Below are 21,155 nucleotides of genomic sequence, written 5' to 3' on the forward strand. Positions count from 1 at the left end.
TGATTTGTTAAATAAGGTAAAATTAAAATTATAAATCTCTGCCTCTATATCTCTCTCTTCTACATTGTTTCACCGGTCTCATCGGAGAATTTCCAGTTGAAAAATCCAATCAATTCACTGAGGTTCGATTTCTTCACTCATTGTTTCTCCATGTTGATTGAGTTTTGAGGTCTAAGGATTCACAATTTAGGATATTTATATTACAATCAGAGATTGAAATTGCGTCATTGCTTGTTCGCTATTTGGTTTCTTCCTTGAAATACTTGAATTGCCTTCTCTATAGGCCTGGATTGATAAACATAGATTCAGAAGCTTATCTGGAATTCAAGCTCAATCTGTAATCTATCCGAAACATTTATTTTCAAATTAGAAATAGCGATGTTTCCTTTTTTCAGAAATGTGTAGCTTTGAACGAGACATTCTAATGTCTTGATATTTATTACTAACAAATACTCCATTCGTTCACTATTAGGAGTGTCATTTCTTGGCAGTACGGTTATTAAGAAATGTTAAGAGGAGTGAATATAAAAAATTAGTGGAATATAGGTTCCACTTGTATATATTAATTTTAAATTAAATATGATTGAGAGTTAGTGGAATATAGGACTTTATTACTAGTTACGGTAAAAGTGAAACGAAACTCTTATTTAAAGACAGAATAAAATGGAAAAATGAGACTCTTATTTGCGAATCGAGGGAAGAGCATCCTGATCATTATGTTCCTTGTGAATTCAATGTGGTTACTCATTTAAGTACTACTTATTATTGTCAATATTATGTTCCTTGTTGTTTGATGATAAATTAGCATCCAAGTGTAAATACATAATTCCATGTTAAGACTATTAACATAACGCAATGTCCAATTTCTCATTTGAACCTAAGAACTAAATAACAGATCACACACAAAAAGTAAAAAGTAGCAAAATAGGCATATCACAATTACTCAAAACACAATCTCTTCCCACACCTCTCCATATAAATAGAACACTCATTCTTCCCTCTCCCATCATCATACTAAATCACTATGCCTTCAATCAACATCTTCTTCCTCATCTTCACCCTCTTCTTCCTCCGACGCCCGACGTCCTCGTCGGCCTTCACCCTGAAGCTCGTCCACCGCGACTTCCCGGAATCCCCTCTATACCAACCGAACCTCACAACCGCGCAACGCTTCCTCAAACACGCCGAGATCTCCCTCGCCCGCGCCTCCCTTTTCGAGAACCACGTCCACGCCGAGATCCGCCTCCCGGCAAAGCTCGACCCCATCTTCACCGCGGACCTATACATCGGCACCCCCGCTGTTAAAAGCACCCTCGTCTTCGACACCGGAAGCGGCGTCACGTGGATGCAATGCAAGCCCTGCACCCGCTGCTTCAGGCAGAACAACCCTGTTTTCGAGCCGAAGAAGTCAAGCACCTATAAGCCAATCAGTAAAAGCCACCCTCTTTCCAAAAGCTTCGACTGTTCTTTCTTCGGCAGCGGCTGCAGCTACTCCATCAACTACTACAGCGGCCAGTTCTCAAAAGGCCCGGTCGCCACTGAAACATTCACGTTTGACTCAAGTCTGAAACGTCCCGCATCCGTCGCGAACCTCGTCTTCGGCTGCGGGACATCTAACGGCGGGCCATACCCGCTGCGGGTCAACGGGATACTCGGGATGGACAAGAAACCGACGTCGTTACCCCGACAGCTCGGCGCGTCGATCAAGTACCGATTCTCCTACTGCCTCTCCCCGACCGCGGTCTCGTACGTCCGGTTCGGAGACGAGGCCGTGATCCGGACGACGAATTGGGGGAGGATGCCGATCATCGAGACGGCAAATAAACGGAGTGCCAGTAACTACGCCCTCCCGTTGATCGATATGAGCATCAACGGGAGGAGGCTCGGGGCGAGATTCCCCGAGGGAATCTACATAGATTCCGGATCCTCGATGAGCCTGCTGGAGACGAGCGCGTTTATCGTTGTGAAAAACTCTCTGATGAGCTATTTTGCAAGGTTTCGGGACGTGAAGAGGTATGCAGGGCCGATGGTTTCGAGCTCGTATGTATGTTTTCAGTATACCGGAGCGCAGCCGAGTTTGCCGGGGATGGGGTTTCTTTTTAACGGGGCGGATATGGTTGTGCCGCCGCAGAATTTGTTCTTCTTTACGAATGGGAATGTGTTCTGTTTGGCGGCGTTGGAGTCGAAGACTATATCGATTTTGGGGGCTTTTCAGCAGAGGAATTTCAGGTTTGTGTTTGATTTGCAGCAGAAGATGCTGTCCTTTGCTCCTGAGGATTGTTCTAGAGACTTTCAGCTTGGATGATTGGTTCTTTGTTGTTGAATAAGATTTAATATATTAATATGGAATTATCCATTTTATTATTATAAAATATATATGAATTAAAAGAAATTGATGTCATTTATACCATACTAACATTTTCTAAAATATCGTGTCATTCCCTAAGTGTGTCATCTATTATAGAACGGAGGGAGTACAATGGAGGAGTCATGCACTTTCATTATTAGTTTCGTCAAGCAATTTCTCTATAGCTTGTAACAAGTGGGGTAACAAAATATTCATAATCTAAATAATTGAATTAACCAAAACCAGACTTATAAATTTGGATCAGATCAGAATTTTTATTTTTTTAATCTGGACTTTCGATTAAAGTTGTTCTTTAAATTTATGGAATATATAAAACTTTATTTTAATAAAATATTTTATTCAAATACTCCCACAATATTCTATTCTATTACTAGTACATAATAATTAAACAATTTTTTTTTTTATAAATTTTTGGATTTTTAATTTGGTTCATATTTAGGTAAGCAACTTTCGAATTTAATTATATTTTCTCAAGCAAAATTAAATAAAATGTAAAATGCTAGTACTATTAGAAAAACTATCTTGCTTGGTCGAGTAACAACAAATCTAAATATATGTTTCAAATTTTAATCCTTGTCGCCTCCATGTTCAATGAGTATACTCTATTTGTCCATAAATTATTTAATTTAAAGTGACACTTTAATTCAGTGCAGATTTTAAGAGACGTAGATGAAAGTTGTTAACAAAATTTAAAGGAATGTTCATCAAAAATTTAATCTTAATATGGAATTATGTATTTACACATTGATGCTTCATTTGATATAATCGAACAACAAGGAACAAAATATACACAATAATAAATACACAAATCATGCATAAATGAGAAACCACATTGAATTCATAGAATGATCAGAACACATATAAGTGAATCAGTTCAAGACATTAGATATACACATGTTTTCCCTATTCTACAAATTATTAACTTTTGGTGATCCATATTGCTATCTTATACGTGCGTACAAAATGAACATCTAAAATATTTCTGTTTTACTTATCTAAAAAAAGATTAAAATACTTTATGATATGTTAAATATTATTACTACGTTGACGGAGGAAGAAGGCATCAAACAATGTTGTTTTGAGATTTTTAGGCTTCTTTTATAAAATTACAATTTTACGCCTCGTTAGAGAAAAAAAAGTTCGTTTACTTCTACTTCTACTGATTTCGCACCCTCCAAAATTTTACCCTGGATCCGCCAAAATTACCATCAATATAGTTACATTTAATTAACTAAAAAAATTCTAGAGATATGATATGTATATCAAGAGTAATCTTTGAGATGTGGTGGTCAAAGTCTGGTCCATTATGTCGGGAAATAGGTGGTGGCGACTCTTCGGTAGACGTCGGGGCACTACAAAAAAATCGCGAAATAGTGGCGGAAAAATCCGCCACTAAATCTAATTCCGCCACTTAAGCTATCCAGTGACGATTAGTGGCAGAAATGAACAGCCACAGATTATTTGCCAGTAGAATATGAGTGGCAGATTATATTCCGTCACTAAACATTTACTGGCAGATTAGTCACGGAATAATTTGCCACAGAAATTCTGCCACTAAGAAATGAAATAGTGGCAGAATTGTTGCATTTATTTTCGCGCCACTAATACCACCTCTAGTGGCGAAATATTGTCCTCCACTATACATTCCGTCAATAATCCGTCGTAATGTTTAGTCCCATTTAGTGGCAGAATGAATCCGTCACTAAAAATTTCAGAAATTTGTGGTTTCATTTATTTATTATTTACCCACCCCGTCACAATAATTTTTGTCAACAAATCAATATTTTTTATAGTAAAAATAAAAATAGATAATCATACGTAACATCAAAACTTTATACATCAAATTCTTAAAAGTTACTGCAAATTCAAAAAGTTTTGTACACTTGAGAAACTCTTAAAAACTTAGTGCAAATCCTAAAAGTTTAGAGCATTAGTGAAATTCTAAAGAGTTAGTTATAAAATATTCCTTTATGTTTCTGCAGAATGCTCATCGAGTCGAGCAGCAGAGTAACTTGATTGGTGGGACAGTTGTTGGCTCATCAACTGCCTCATAATCTCTTGCATCCTTATCATTTCCTCTTCCAATTTTATGTTAATAGTCTTAACATGGAATTATGTATTTACACTTGGATGCTAATTTATCATCAAACGACAAGGAACATAATATGAACAATAATAAATGCGGAGCCACATTAAATTCACAGAATGATCTGGAGACATATCTGTCAACATATCTATTACTTATAAATATCAAGACATAACTGTACTACCTGTGTCAATCAGCGAAATATTTCTTTTTTGGCCAGAAATTGTATGTGATGTTATTTTGTGCACTAAGTAAACTGAACAGTTTAATAGACAGAATAAAGTAGGGATACCGATGTTTCCTTTTTTTTAAATGTAGTACTACCTCCGTCCCTGAAAATTTGATACAGTTTACTATTTTGATCCGTCCCTGAAAATTTGATACACTTCACTTTTACCATTTTTGGTAGTGAATCCCATATTTCACTAACTCATTCTTACTCACATTTTATTATAAAACTAATACTTTAAAAGTAGGACCCACATCCCACCAACTTTTTCAACTCACTTTCCATTACATTTCTTAAAATCTGTGTCGGGTCAAAGTGTAGCAAATTTTGGGGGACGGAGGTAGTATCATTTTGAATAAGACATCCAAAATTAAAAATATGTTACTTTAAATAGGACATAGAAAGTACTCCTTCCATCCCAAAAAAAGATTGTCTCATTTTTCCATTTCCATCCGTCCCGCAAAGATTGTCCCATTTTTCCATTTCCACCCGTCCCACAAAGTTTGTCTCATTTCACTTTTTACCATTTTTGATAGTGGACCTTATATTCCACTAACTCATTCATATTCACATTTTATTATAAAACTAATATATAAAAGTAGAACCCACATTCCACTAACTTTTTCAACTCATTATTCATTACATTTCTTAAAACCCGTGCCCGGTCAAAATGAGACAATCATTATAGGACAGAGGGAGTATGTTTTACCTATCTTAAAATACTTAAATTTTGGTGATCCATATAGCATGTTATTTTATGTGTACAAATTGAACATTTCTAATAATTTATGATATCTAAACATTTAAAAAAATGGATAAGTTTATTATACTCCATCAATCTATGAAAAATAGTTTTATTTTGCAATTTTAGGATGTTCACATTAAATATTCTCCCTTCTAAAAATAAAAAGTTTATCTCTCTCATACTTTACCCATTTTTTCTCCATTTTGAGGGCATCGTTATCTTGATCGTTTTGCTTTTGATTGGTCTGCATTTTCATTTTGTATGTTTGTTCATCCCTTTTGAGCCAAAATTGCAATTTATTACTACCTTTCCAGCTGATGGGCTGGCCGACGCCTTTCCAGCGGTCTCTCTTTCCTCTCCTTCAGCGGTGAAATTTACTCCGAATTTTACAATCTTTTCTTCTGTGAAATCGCCGATGACATTCTATTCTCTGAAATCGACAGTCTCAGCAGCCTTTTCTTCTTCAGAATTGGTTCCCTCCATTGATTCCACCTACACCACGCTGCTTATCCAAGAGGGCGTGAAGCCGAGGAGGAGTACAAGAAGACTAGGAAGCTTCCGAATCTGAGCTCGACTGTGAAGCTTCCGGACCGAGCCCGACTGATAATGCAGAGTTTCAAATCCAAGCTCGACTGAGAAGGCATATTAAATAGAAAATACTAATTTAGTCAGTACCATTTAATTGCCGTTGACCGTAAAAAATAGACGTCTCCGTTAAAAAATGGACCGAATCCCGACCATTTTCATTTGTTCAAGATTCAATAATTCAAAATTAATGTTCTGGATCAAACTCGTGAATTAACTAAAAATATTCTAGATATGATATGCGCATGCATAGCAAGAGTAATCTTTAAGATCTGGTCCATTTTGGTTGGGAAACAAGCGGCGCTGCCATAGGGTGATGGTGACTCTTGGGCCGACGATGGCCCATCTTCTGTTACAGTGGTGATGTCATAGTAGAGTCGGGCGTGTGGACTGGTACGTGGGCTCTACAGCGATGGTAACTACTCCCTCCGTCCCAGAGAAGATGTCACCCTTGAGAAATAGCACGAGATTTTAGGAGATGTTATTTTGTGTGTTAAGTGGTGAGAGAAAATATAATTTTATAATTGATGTGAGAAGGAACTTTTTCCAAAAGAGGAAATGTCACATCTTCTGTGGGACAAACTAAAAAGGAAAGTGTGACATCTTTTGTGGGACGGAGGGAGTATATATCAAGTTGTTTGCGCTTTTGTGAATTTCTATCTTTATGACAAATTTAGTTGAAACAAGGGATATATATGAGATGTAAACAAATTTTGTTTACTCGGTGCTAGATTATCCATCTCACCCTAATACTGTGACTAATTTAGTCTCAAACAAATTCATTTACTCCATCTGTCTCACAAAGATTGTCTCATTTTGACTGGACAGTGATTTTAAGAAATATAATGAAATTGAGTTGAAAAAGTTAGTGGAATGTGAGTCATACTTTTATATATTAGTTTTATAATAAAATGTGAGTAGGAATGAAGTAATGGAATATGAGATCCACTACCACAAATGATAAAAAAGTGAAATAGGACAAATTTTGTGGGAACGAAAATGGAAAAATGGGACAAATTTTGTGGGAATGAGGGAGTATAACTCATATTCTATCTGAGTATGGTCTTGTTTAATAGTAGTATATCGAACACCACCTTTCCGTGTTCACGTTAACCATGCAATCATCTTTTTTCTCCATGATTTAGTCATTAATTAATAACTTCTCTCATGCATATACTGTAAATCTCGCTATAGTTTTGTCAGTTTTTTAATTTTATAGCACTAGTAAAATAGATTATTCCATAGATAATCAACAACAAACATACAGTCTACAGACACAACAAAGAACCATTAATCCTCAGCCTCCAAGCTGATGGAAGTCTCTAGAACAATCCTCAGGAGCAAACGACAGCATCTTCTGCTGCAAATCATACACAAACCTCACATTCCTCTGCTGATACGCCCCCAAAATCGATATACTCTTCGATTCCATTGCCGCCAAACAGAACACATTCCCTTGCATAAACACAAACAAATTCACCGGCGGAGCCGCCAAATTAGCCTCCTTAAAATGAAACACCATCGTCGGTAACCTTGGCCGTGCCGCCGCATAACTAAAACAGACGTACTCGTCCGAAACATCACTCCCTGTGTTGGATAATTTTTGGATGGACTCTTATTTGAGCTGTGTTATTTGTTAAGCCCGGATGTTATTAATTGGGCTAAGCCCAATTACTTACCTCCTCACTCCAGATGCTGCCACGTGCCCCTCTCACTCAGATGTTGCCTTCTAACCATTGGATGTAGGGTTGTGTGTTTTATGTGAGTGTTGGTTTGTTGAGCCGATTCATTCTATCATCATCATCTCTCTCTCTCTTCCTTGTGACTCAGAGCATCTCTCTCTTCTCTCCTCTCTTCTCTGGTGTACTTCCGGCCATCTCTTGGTGATCTTCCATGGTTCTTTGAGTGTAAGATCAGTTGTGAGTGCTGGTGTGAAGCAATCTCTTCGATCGGTGTTGATTGCGGCGGGTTCTGAGCCAAGTTTCTTGGATCTCTTGTTCTTACTCTCTGTTCTTAGTTGAGTTCTTGTGTTTAGATCCGAGAGGATCTCTCTTAGTATCGTTAACTTGTTTCTTGAGTGTGCAGGTACAAGTGAGTAGCGAGTGGAGCTGAGTTAGCAGCTTCAAAACGTTGTAATAGTTAGAACTAGATTCGTTGTAATCTTAATTGTATTACTTGTGTAAATCAGCCGCGTGGGTGAGAGTTTGGCTGAGCTCTCTTGTACAAGAACAAAGAGGTCTCGGTAATTAGTGAATCTAGACTAATCTGATCCCTACAGTGGTATCAGAGCCACGGGGGGATTAGTCTAGCACGCCGAGTCACTTAAGGAGGTGGGCAAGTGGAATCCTCCTTCGAGAAGGGATTCACTCTGGTAAATTGGCTATATCCTTCTTGTTTAAGTTTTCTGTTTAGTGCCAAATATAGGCTTGGGCTTTTGTTTCTGGTAGACAGTCTCTGGCAAGGACTTAGGACTTCTGTGCTCTTCTTTTCTCTGTGTTGCTTCCGCTGGTTCTTGTGCTCTGTGATCTGTGATCTCAAGTTACTTGACCACCAAGCATCTTGTACTGCCCAAGTGACCCCCTGCGCCCTCCAGTAGGGAGTGATTGCGAGTTGGGATAGCCTTGGCCAGTCTTGCTCGTTACAGTCAAGGATTTGAGTCCCTTTCTGTTGTGTGATAGCTCTTGGTTTGTTCCTGTGTTGCTGGTGTATGTCTCTGTGCTTTCTGGTGTGTAAGGTTGTGTGTTTCTGTCTTGCTTCCTGTGTTCTTGCAAATTTTCTTGCAAAAATGGCTCAACCTATTGGTTTGGTTCCTTATAATGGTAAAAATGATTTTGCTATTTGGAAACAGAAAATGAAAAGTGTTTTGATTCAACAAAAAGTTTTCAAAGTTGTTGATGGTACTTTACCTGAGGATACTACTCAGGATAAAATTAATGAGATGAATGATCTGGCTAGAGCTACCATTGTGTTAAATCTATCTGCATCTGTGATTAGGAAAGTTGATCATGAGGAATCTGCTGCTGAAATGTGGAAATTACTTGATACTCTGTATACTGAAACCTCTGTGTCTTCCAGAATGTATTTGCTTGAAAAATTGTTCAAATTTAAACTTGATCTTGCTAAAGACATTGATGACAATGTGGATAGGTTTCAGAAGTTAGTTCAAGACATTAAGAGGTCAGGTGATAAAACCATAGATGAATACACAAGTATAGCCCTGATGAATGCCATACCTGATTCCTATAGTGATGTTAAGGCTGCCATTAAGTATGATAGAGACTCTGCTCCTCTAGACCTGATTATTAGCTCCCTGAAATCCAAAGAACTTGAGCTTAGGGAAAGGGTTGCTGATAAGAATGCTTACAATAAGGTGTTGAATCTTAGAGGTAGGTCTAAATCTAGAGGGGGGCAATGAGCCCAGTAGTGGTTCTGGTAATTCCTCAAACTCTAGGAAAAAGTTTAGGTCTAGGTCTAGAAGCAAGGATCCTAAAACCTATAGGAAGTGTTTCAACTGTGGTGATGTTGGGCACTATAAGAAAGAGTGCACAAAACCTAAGAAGAATAAGTTCCCTAACAACAATTCCCAGGTTGAAACTCTTGTTAATGTTGCTACTTATGACAATGTCAATGATTCTGTATTCATGGTGCATGACCTGCAATTTGTGAATGCCTCTCCTGCATGTCCCTTCACTTCAAATGATTGGCTGTGTGATTCTGGATGTACTTATCATGTGAGTCCTTTTAAGGAAGTGTTTTCTGAGCTAAAACCTGTTACTAAGACTTTTGTGTCAATGGCTGATGACAAGAAATGTGAAATTCTTGGTATTGGCACTGTGTGTTTGAAGTTTGAAAATGGTTATGTGCTCAGCCTAAAGGATGTAAGATATGTTCCTGATCTGTGCTATAATTTGATGTCTTGTACTGCTCTTGAAAATGAGGGTATGGGGGCGAAGTGGGGAGAAGGCTGTATGAAAATTTGCAGAGGTTCTATGTGTCTTTTCAAAGCTAAGAAAAAATGTGGCTTGTATGTTTGTAATGCTGTGCCTCTTGCATGTGAAAAAGCTTATGTCAATGTTGTTAAAACTGACAGAACTATGTTGTGGCATAATAGGCTAGGTCATATGAGTGCAAAAGGTTTGAGTATCTTGAAAAAACATGCCATTCTTTCTGATTATGATGTTCATAGTGAGTTGTCTTTCTGTGATTCTTGTGTGCTGGGTAAACAACATAGAGTTTCTTTTCCTAGTACCCCTGCTCCTGCTAATGTGAGTAAAAGTATCTTGGAATATTTGCATATGGATGTTTGGGGTCCAGCTTCTGTGTCCTCTCACTCTGGATGTGTTTACTTCATATTTGTGATTGATGATTTCTTAAGAAAAGTTTGGTATTTTTTGATGAGACACAAGTCTGATGTTTTTGAAAAACTTAAAACTTGGAAAACCTTGATTGAAACTCAAACTGGTAAGAAGATTAAGGCTATTAGAACTGATAATGTCCTGGAGTTTTGTAATAATCAGATGAATGATTTATGTGATAGCTTTGGAATCAAAAGACATAGAACTGTGCCTTATACTCCACAGCAAAATGGGGTTGCTGAGAGAATGAACAGAACTTTGCTTGAAAAAGTGAGATGCATGCTTTCTGGATTGTCAAAAAAGTTTTGGGGTGAGGCTTTGTTAACTGCTACTTATTTGGTAAATAGGTTTCCTTCTGTGCCTCTGGTTGGTCAGTGTCCTGAGTATGTGTTCTATGGCAAGCCTCTTGTTTTTTCTCACCTAAGGGTATTTGGCTGTACTGCTTTTGTGCATAATAAATCTGACAAACTTGAGCCTAGATCTAGGAAAGGTGTTTTTCTAGGTTATCCTGAGGGTGTCAAAGGGTATAGAGTCTGGCTAAGGGATGAACCTGGGTTCAAGGTCATAATAAGCAGGGATGTTGTCTTCAATGAAGATGAATTCCCCTGCTTAAGACTGACATTGAGCCCAGATCCTATAGATGTGGACAATGAACCTCTCACTGAGGTGGAGTCTACAGGAACACTCACTGGAGTGGAGCATCCTAGTGGTGCTCCAAGTGAGGTGGAGCAGCCATTTTGGAACACTTATCCAATCTATACTCCTAATGAGACACCTGATGAAGGAACTCCAAATGTGTTGCATAATAACCCTGCCCAATATGTTGGTGACAATGTGCCCAACTTGCATGATAGTCCTGTTAGAAACTCTCCTTCTGCTCCTGTCCAGAATGTGATAAATAGCCCTAGTGGCATTCAAAATGCTATTGATAATACTAACTTGCAGGATTATATGTTATCCAGAGATAGAACTAGAAGGGTCAATGTCAGTAAACCCTCTAGATATGATGGCTTTGTTGGTTTAGTTGTTCTAATAAATTTGGCTTTCAATGTTTATGAATCTGATGGTGATGAGCCTCAAACCTATAAGCAGGCTACTAAGTCTAAATTCTGGAGTCAGTGGCATAAAGCCATGATGGAGGAGATGCACTCTCTGAAAATTACTTTTACGTGGATACTTGTACCTTTGCCTCCTGGTGCATCTGTGGTTGATTGCAGGTGGCTTTATAAACTGAAAAATGAGGTGGAGGGCCTTAGGTACAAGGCCAGATTAGTGGCAAAAGTCTTTACTCAACAAGAGGGGGTGGATTACACAGAAATCTTTGCCCTTGTTGTTAAATTCACAACTGTTAGGATGATGTTAGCTTTGTGTGCTCATTTTAATTGGGAATTGAAGCAGATGGATGTTAAAACTGCTTTCTTACATGGTGATCTTGATAAGCCTATTTACATGAAACAGCCTGAGGGCTTTGTTGATCCCAAGTTTTCCAATCATGTGTGCTTGTTGAAAAAGGCCCTTTATGGTTTGAAACAGTCCCCTAGGCAGTGGAACATCAAGTTTAATACATGTATGCAAAAGTTAGGTTTTGTCAGAAGTACCTTTGATGCATGCTTGTATGTGAAGAACCTTGATACTGTGCCTGTGTTTCTGCTTTTATATGTGGATGATATGCTTATTATGGGTCCTTGTTTGAAAACCATTAAGGGTGTGCAAGCTGCTTTGAGTGAGAATTTTGACATGAAGGATCTAGGTGATGCTCAGAAAATCTCAGGGATTAATATCTGTAGAGATAGAAGTATATCCACCCTTGTGTTGCATCAAGAACCATATGTGTACAAAATTCTGAAAAAGTTTAACATGTTTGATGCTAAGCCTGCTTCTGTGCCTTTAGCTGCTCATTTTATGTTGAGTAAAGATCTATGCCCTAAGTCTCAATCTGAAATTGATGTTATGAAGAGAATTCCCTATGCTAATGCTATTGGATCTGTTATGTACTTGATGGTTAGCACTAGGCCTGATATTGCCTATGCTGTGTCTTGTCTTAGTAGATATATGTCTAATCCAGGTCCTGTTCATTGGGAAGCTCTGAAATGGCTTCTTAGATACTTGAAGCAAACTGCTAAGTATGGTTTATGCTATTTTAAATGTGATGATGGTGTCTTATTAACTGGTTTTGTGGATTCCAATTATGCCAATGACAGAGATAAGAGTAAGTCAACAACCTCCTATGTATTTTCAGTGTATAAGTCTTGCATAAGTTGGAAATCACAGCTGCAGCACATTGTGGACTTGTCCACCACTGAGTCAGAGTATATTGCCATCACTGAGGCAATGAAAGAGGCTGTATGGTTAAAAGGAGTACTTTCTGAACTCAAGTTTGTGAAATCCACTCCTGTGTTGTTCTCTGATTCTCAATCTGCTATTCAGTTATGTAAAAACCCTGTTTTTCATGATAGAACAAAGCATATAGATGTAAGGTTTCATTACATTAGGGATATTGTAGAAAAGGGTGAAGTGTTTCTTCAAAAGGTGCATACTGATAAAAACCCAGCTGACATGGGAACTAAGCCCTTACCATTGGAAAAACTTCTTTTCTGCATTAAGTTTTTGCACTTTGATCTAGGATAGGTTGCATGTCCCAGGGGAAAGACCGCAGCCACCTAATCTGCTGTGGTAAGGGTGGTAGGTGGCTGGAGGCATGAAGTCCTTTAGACTAATGGGTGTCAGCCCCTCTGGTGTCTAAAGGCAACCTAGTAGTACCCAAAATGCAAGTGGACTTTGTCCTTTGGTGCTGAGGGATCTGCCTTGTAGGCTGTGATGATTATGCCTTAGCCCACAACACTTGATTGGTTTTCCAGAATAAAAGTCCAAGGTGGAGTATGTTGGATAATTTTTGGATGGACTCTTATTTGGGCTGTGTTATTTGTTAAGCCCGGATGTTATTAATTGGGCTAAGCCCAATTACTTACCTCCTCACTCCAGATGCTGCCACGTGCCCCTCTCACTCAGATGTTGCCTTCTAACCGTTGGATGTAGGGTTGTGTGTTTTATGTGAGTGTTGGTTTGTTGAGCCGATTCATTCTATCATCATCTCTCTCTCTTCCTTGTGACTCAGAGCATCTCTCTCTTCTCTCCTCTCTTCTCCGGTGTACTTCCGGCCATCTCTTGGTGATCTTCCATGGTTCTTTGAGTGTAAGATCAGTTGTGAGTGCTGGTGTGAAGCAATCTCTTCGATTGCTTAGTTCTGGAGAGGATCTAGGGTTTGTGAGAACTTGAAGGCCGTGTGTGGAGATTTGTTCGGTGGAACTTGATCTGGTGTGAGGGGTTTATCTGGTGAAGGTATTGGTGGTCTGAGGGTTGACTCTATCCAATCCATTGGTGCTCCCTTGGATCTAGTTCTGGAAGAATAGATCGGTGTTGATTGCGGCGGGTTCTGAGCCAAGTTTCTTGGATCTCTTGTTCTTACTCTCTGTTCTTAGTTGAGTTCTTGTGTTTAGATCCGAGAGGATCTCTCTTAGTATCGCTAACTTATTTCTTGAGTGTGCAGGTATAAGTGAGTAGCGAGTGGAGCTGAGTTAGCAGCTTCAAGACCTTGTAATAGTTAGAACTATATTCGTTGTAATCCTAGTTGTATTACTTGTGTAAATCAGCCGCGTGGGTGAGAGTTTGGCTGAGCTCTCTTGTACAAGAACAAAGAGGTCTCGATAATTAGTGAATCTAGACTAATCTGATCCCTACACCCTGTATACCTCTCCACATCCCGAAACCTCGCAAAATAACTAACAAGATAATTTTTCACAGCAACAAACACACTTGTTTCTAAAAGGCTTAATGAAGATCCGGAATCTATGTAGATTCCCTCGGGGAATCTCGCCCCGAGCCTCCTCCCGTCGATGCTGAGATCCATCAACGGGAGGGCGTAGTTAACCGCGCTCCGTTTGTTTCTCATCTCGATAATCAGCGTCCTCTGCCCGTTCCTCCCGCGAATCACGGCCTCGTCGCCGAACCTGACGTACGAGGCCGTGGTCGGGGAGAGGCAGTACGAGAATCGGTACTTGATCGACGCGCCGAGCTGCTGGGGCAGCGACGTCGGCCTTCTGTCCATCCCGAGTATTCCGGTGACCTGCGGCTGGAATTTCCCGCCGTTGGAAGTCCCGCAGCCGAATACGAGGTTTGTTACGGCTGCGGGACTTCTCAGGCTAGTGTCGAACGTGAATGTTTCGGTGGCGACCGGACCCTTGGAGAACTGGCCGCTGTGGTAGTTGATGGAGTAGCTGCAGCCGCTTCCGAATAATGAGCAATCGAAGCTTTTGGAGAGGGGGTGTTTTTTGCTGATCGGTTTGTAGGTGCTTGACTTCTTCGGCTCGAAAACAGGGGCGTTCTGCTTGAAGCAGCGGGTGCAGGGCTTGCATTGCATCCACGTGACGCCGCTGCCGGTGTCAAAGACGAGAGTCCTCTTCACAGCAGGGGTGCCGATGTATAAATCCGCGGTGGAGATGGGGTCGAGCTTTGCTGGAAGGCGGATATCTGCGTGGACGGGGTTCTCGAAATGGGAGGCGCGGGAGAGGGAGATCTCGGCGTGTTTGAGGAAGCGTTGCGCGGTTGTGAGGTTCAGTTGGTATAGAGGGGAGTCGGGGGAGCCGCGGTGGACGAGCTTCAAGGTGAAGGCTGACGATGATGTCGAGCGTCAGAGGAAGAAGAGGGCGAAGATGAGGAAGAGGATGTTGATTGAAGGCATTGTGTTTTATGATGATGGAAGAGGGAGATCGAATGAGTTTTCTACTTATATGTGGGAAGAGATGGTGTTTTGAGTAATTGTGATATGCCTATTTTGCTACTTTTTTTCTTTTGTGAATGATCTGTTATTTATTTCTTAGGTTGAAATGAGAAATTGGAAAATGCGTTATGTAATTAATCTTAACATGGAATTATATGGATTTACACATTGATGCTTTATTTGATACTCCATCCGTTCCATAGTAATGGAGGCGTTTTTTTTCGGCACAAAGATTAAGAAAATTTGTGTTAGGTGAGTTGAATAAAGAGAGAATAAAGTAAAAAATAAAAAAGGTAGAGAGATGACTCTATTACAATGGAACGTACCAAAGTGGCAGAATGACTCTATTACTATAGAACGGAGGAGTATAATCGAACAACAAGGAACAAAATATACACAATAATAAGTACACATTATCATACTTAATGAGAAACCACATTGAATCATAGAGGGGGATCCTCTGTTATGCTATTTAGCACAGCAGCAGCCTATGCTGTCTCTAATGCAACATTAAAATAATATATAATTATTCAATTTATTTTATTTTATATATTTAATATTTCTTATTTGGTGTGTCTAACAGCAAATATCACAACAGAGGATGCCTATCCAAATCCTTAGAATGATCAGAACACATATTAGTGAATCATATCAGTATATTAAATACATGTTTTCCCTATTCTACAAAGTATTAACTTTTGGTTATCCATATTGCTATCTTATGCGTGCGTGCAAAATGAACATCTAAAATATTTCTATTTCACTTATCTAAAAAATGATTAAAATACGTTATGATATGTTAAATATTTTTACTACTTTGACGGAGGAAGAATGCATCAAACAATGTTGTTTAGAGATTTTTAGGCTTCTTTTATAAAATTACAATTTTACGCCTCGTTGGAGAAAAAAAAAGTTCGTTTACTTCTACTTCTACTGATTTCGCCCCCTCCAAAATTATACCTGGATCCGCCAAAACTACCCTCAATATAGTTACATTTAATTAACTAATAATTTTCTAGAGATATGATATGCATATCAAGAGTAATCTTTGAGATGTGGTGGTCAAAGTCTGGTCCTTTAGGTCGGGAAATAGGTGGTGGTGACTCTTCAGTAGACGTCGGGGTAGAGTCGGGCATGTGTGCTGAAGGCGAGGGATCTAAAGCGATGGTAAATGTATAAGGTTGTTTGCATTCATGGCTTTTGTGAAAATCTCTTTGTAACAAAGAAGCAATTAGAGATGATGGCAGGATAAAGCAAATATTGTTGAAATTAGGGAGAAATAAGAGGATGTATCATTAAATTGGGGGTGATGATGAGATGTCATTAAATTGTGGAGATAAATATAAATGTGATGCCAATGAAAGTATTTAGTAAATTAATAAGTATTTATCTTTTCAGATCTGATGTTTTCTCACTATTGGTCATGACTAGAAGTACTGATTAATAGTCTCTTGTTCGGTTACTCATTCCCTCAATAATTTAACCAATGACAATATATCTCGGCATATTTACAAGATGGAGTACAAAATGTCATTACAAAAAAACTCGCAATTTAGTGACGGATAATTCTGTCACTAATCAGAAATTTAGGCACTTAACAGATTTAGTGTCAGATTAAGTATTGACGGATCCGTCAATACAAAGCTTGTCAGTAAAAAAATCCGTCACTAAATTTACAATTACGGAAATCAAAGGCGGCTGCTATGGTAAATTCGGATCATTGACGGACTATCCTATCACTAATTAGTGATTGACGCTTAAGAGTCACTTATCCGTCACTAATTCTTGAAATTTCCGCTGCTGAAACTAATTCTGTCACTAATTTGCATTTTTTTAGTGCATGTGTCTCATGATAATCCATCTTAGCCCATTATTACGACTAATTTAATTTTAAATAAAAGTCTATTATAGCTAATCTCATGTTATATCTTAGTATTATCTATCTGGTTTAAAATAGTGAACACCACCTTTCCATGTTATAGTTATTCATGCAAGCAGCATCTTTTTTGGCCATGATTTTGTTATTGTTGAATAAAGACTGTTGACTCATAATTGAAAGTATCGTGACTTAGTCTTTGTTGATTTCAGCTTTAGTTTGACTCATTCTTAGTTGGTTGTTTAGTGTTCCTAGTCATTAGCTATATTCTGTTATTGCTGATTTTTAGCTCATTTCAGTTTGCCGTTGTAATCTTCATGCTTAGAGGGCTTATAAATAGCACCTCATATTAGTGGAATAAACAAGTCAATTTGGAGTCATCTTCTGATATACACTTTTAGACTATGAATATTTCTTTCTTTTGTGTTCTTCACTTTCAAGTTCCAACATTTGTGGTATCTAGAGCCGGGTCCTGTTATGATGGCCAGCAACGGGAGTTCGATGAGTGCTACACAACCACTCATTCCAGTCTTCAAAGGAGAAGTCTATGAATACTGGAGTATCCGGATGCAGACTCTACTGAAGTCTCAAGATCTATGGGACTTCGTGGAGCAAGGATATGCAGATCCTGACGAGGCGAACAGATTGCGGGAGAACAAGAAGAAAGACTCGAAGGCGTTGGCGATCATCCAGCAAGCCGTGCATGATAGCGTCTTCTCCAGAATTGCAAGGACGACCACCTCGAAGCAAGCTTGGTCAACCTTGCAGAAAGAATTCAAGGGAGATTCAAAAGTCATCGTCGTGAGATTGCAATCACTTCGACGTGACTATGAAACACTGATCATGAAGAATGGAGAATCTGTTGCTGATTTTTTGTCGAGGGCAAGGGAAACAGTCAGTCAAATGCGATCTTGCGGAGATAAGATCACGGACCAGACCATCGGTTACAAGGTGCTAAGAAGCTTGACTCCAAAGTTTGATCATGCTGTAGCTGCAATCGAAGAATCAAAGGACCTATCAGTTTTTTCATTTCAAGAACTGATGGGATCTCTTCAACCTCATTAGTCGAGGATTAACCGATCGTTTGAAAAGTCTGATGAAAAAGCTTTTCAAGTGAAAGGTGAATTCTCCAATCAGAAGGAGTTCTCTACAGCAAGAGGACGAGGCAGAGGAGATTTCCGTGGTCGCGGGCGTGGCCAAGGTCGAGGTCGTGCAGTCGATCTGACGCAAAACAATATTTTAGTGGACAACAAGGCGACAAGAGCCATATTCAGTGCCATAATTGCGGCAAATATGGGCACGTGAAAGCAGATTGTTGATCGAAGACAAGCAAATTACGTCCAAGAAGAGGCGAATGATAACAAGTTATTCATGGCGGTTGCAGACGTCGTGGATGTGCCGAATGATGTGTGGTTCGTGGATAGTGGTTGCTCAAATCACATGTGTTCCAACAAGGAGATGTTCAAAGAGCTCGATGAATCTCGCAAGATTCAAGTCAGGCTAGGTGATGACAAGTCCATTCAAGTTGAGGGGAAAGATACTGTTGCAGTAAAGGATGGTCATGGTAATACCAAACTCATTTATGATGTCTATTTTATTCCACACTTGGCAAATAATTTATTGAGTGTTGGGCAATTGATATCTACAGGATATATGGTGGTGTTTGATGATCGTTTCTGTGTCATCAAAGAAAAGAAATCTGGTCAAATTATTGCAAAGGTTTGCATGTTGGAGAATAGAATGTTTCCGCTGCGAATGTCAAATGTGGAGAAATACGCTCTTGTTTCTGGCACGCAAGAGGCGTCGAGCCTGTGGCATTTACGATATGGGCATCTCAACACAAATGGATTAAAGCTTCTACGGGAGAAAGGTATGGTTCATGGGCTGCCTAAAATTGATGATTTTTATTTATGTGAAGGATGTATCTATGGGAAACAGACGAGGAAATCCTTTCCTAGTGGTGTATCGTGGAGAGCTTCTAATTGTCTTGAGCTCATTCATGCTGATTTGTGCGGGCCTATAAATACAGAGTCAATTGGTGGAAGTCGGTATTTCTTTCTAATTACTGATGATTATAGTCGTATGAGTTGGGTTTATTTTATGAAAAATAAATCCGAAGCCTTTGAGAACTTCAAGAATTTCAAGGCGATGGTGGAGAAACAAAGTGAGAAAAGCATCAAGGTTCTTCGTACAGATAGGGGTGGTGAGTTTTGCTCTAATGAATTTAATCATTTTTGCGAGACTAATGGAATACGCAGAGAATTGACGGCACCATATACGCTGGAGCAGAATGGTGTGGCGGAGAGGAAAAATCACACCGTTGTAGAGATGGCGAGAAGCATATTGAAGGCGAAGCATCACCCAAACTCTTTGTGGGAAGAAGCTGATGCTACTGCCGTATGCCGTATTCTTACTGAATTTATATCCTACAAAAGCTGTTCAAAATCGCACTCCATACGAAGCTTGGGGAGGTACGAAGCCGACGGTGAGCCATCTAAAGGTTTTTGGATGCGTAGCTTATGCTTTGGTGAGCTCTCAACATCGTCGAAAGCTTGACGAGAAATCTGAAAATTGTATCTTCATTGGGTACTCTTCTCAATCTAAAGCATACAAGCTATATATACCTCTTAGTGGCAAAGTTATTATCAGCAGAGACGTTATTTTTCATGAAGATGCTGGCTGGGATTGGGAGAGCAAGCAAGATGATTCATATATGCTCTTCCCGCTGAACTCGAGTGATGCAGATTCTGGTGTGAATTCGCCGCACATCAGCCCTCCAAATTCACCACAAAACAGTCCCATAAACTCACCAAATATTACTCCAAACACTACTCCAAATACGCCTCATACCAGCCCTATAAATCCTCCAAACTTAAATACACCACCTTCATCAAGTAGTTGTTCATCTCTCGAAACACTACCTCCACGAGGCTATAGGTCTCTAACTGAACTTTATGAGAGATGTACTTTTGCTCTTATGGTTGCGGATCCAAATCGGTTCCATGATGCTGCTGGAGAAGAGAAGTGGCAGAATGCAATGAATGAGGCGATTGGAGCAATTGAAAAGAACGGAACTTGGATGCTGGAAGACTTGCCGGAAAATAAGAGTGCAATTGACTTGAAGTGGGTGTTCAAGACAAAGTATAATGCAGATGGGAGTGTGCAGAAACACAAGGCTCGTTTGGTTGTCAAGGGCTATGCGCAGCAGCAGGGCATCGACTATGAGGAAATGTTCTCTCCAGTTGCTCGCTTTGAAACCGTGAGAATGTTTTTGGCGTTGGTTGCTCATCTTAAGTGGCCTATCTATCAACTTGATGTCAAGTCTGCGTTTCTGAACGGAGACTTGGAGGAGGAAGTCTATGTCGTGCAGCCGGAAGGATTCATTGTTGAAGGCATGGAGGATAAGGTCTATAGGTTTAAGAAAGCTTTATAAGGCTTGAAGCAGGCTCCACGTGCGTGGTACATCAAGTTGGATTCATTTTTCCAGCAAAGTGGATTTGAAAGAAGTGTCAATGAGCCTACATTATATGCAAAGAAGGAAAGTAACGGTAGTTTGCTCCTTGTTTGTGTATATGTTGATGATATAATATATATGTGATCTTCTAACTCTCTTGTTACTGAGTTCAAAGAGAGTATGACGAATATGTTTGAGATGACAGATTTGGGTTTGTTTAATTATTTTCTTGGATTGGAAATTAAGCAAGGAGAAGATGGAGTGTTTGTCTCCCAGAAAAAGTATGCCGAGGATCTTCTCAAACGCTTCAACATGATTAATTGCAGAGCTGCAGTTACTCCCATGAATATCAATGAAAAGTTGCAGCTCAAAGATGGTACAGAGGAAGCTGATGCAGTAAGCTTTCGGAGTCTAGTTGGAGGTTTGATTTATTTAACACATACGAGACCCGATATTGCCTTCGCCGTTGGTATGGTTTCCAGATTTATGCACAATCCAATACGTCAACATTTTGGAGCTGCAAAAATGATGCTTCGCTACATAGCTGGAACTCAAAATTTTGGTATTTGGTACACAAATGTTGCTGATTTTGAGTTGGTTGGGTTCACGGACAGTGATTGGGCAGGTTCGGTGGACGATAGGCGAAGTACTTCAGGCTTTGTGTTCAATCTCGGGTCAGG

The 21,155-nt window shown here is 39.5% G+C and overlaps 2 protein-coding genes across 2 annotated transcripts; one reads left to right on the top strand and one right to left on the bottom strand.

Annotated features, from left to right (window-relative positions):
• Positions 1 to 1,024: 1,024 nt before the first annotated feature.
• On the top strand, positions 1,025 to 2,305 carry LOC148931780 (aspartic proteinase CDR1-like). The gene has a single exon (XM_089064883.1). It carries the CDS (start codon positions 1,025 to 1,027, stop codon positions 2,303 to 2,305), a length of 1,281 nt encoding a protein of 426 aa, XP_088921009.1.
• A 5,005-nt stretch (positions 2,306 to 7,310) lies between these two features.
• Positions 7,311 to 15,046, bottom strand: LOC125188966 (aspartic proteinase CDR1-like; the record flags this gene model as incomplete). Its single annotated transcript, XM_089064884.1, has 2 exons — positions 7,311 to 7,566; positions 14,118 to 15,046. Coding segments are annotated over 2 exons (1,185 nt in total), but the record flags the coding sequence as incomplete, so codon positions are not given.
• Positions 15,047 to 21,155: the final 6,109 nt, after the last annotated feature.

The sequence above is a fragment of the Salvia hispanica genome, chromosome 2 (genome assembly GCF_029641045.1).
Source record: "Salvia hispanica isolate PSC_SH4W2 chromosome 2, Shi_PSC_v1, whole genome shotgun sequence".
Classification (NCBI taxonomy): Eukaryota; Viridiplantae; Streptophyta; class Magnoliopsida; order Lamiales; family Lamiaceae; genus Salvia; species Salvia hispanica.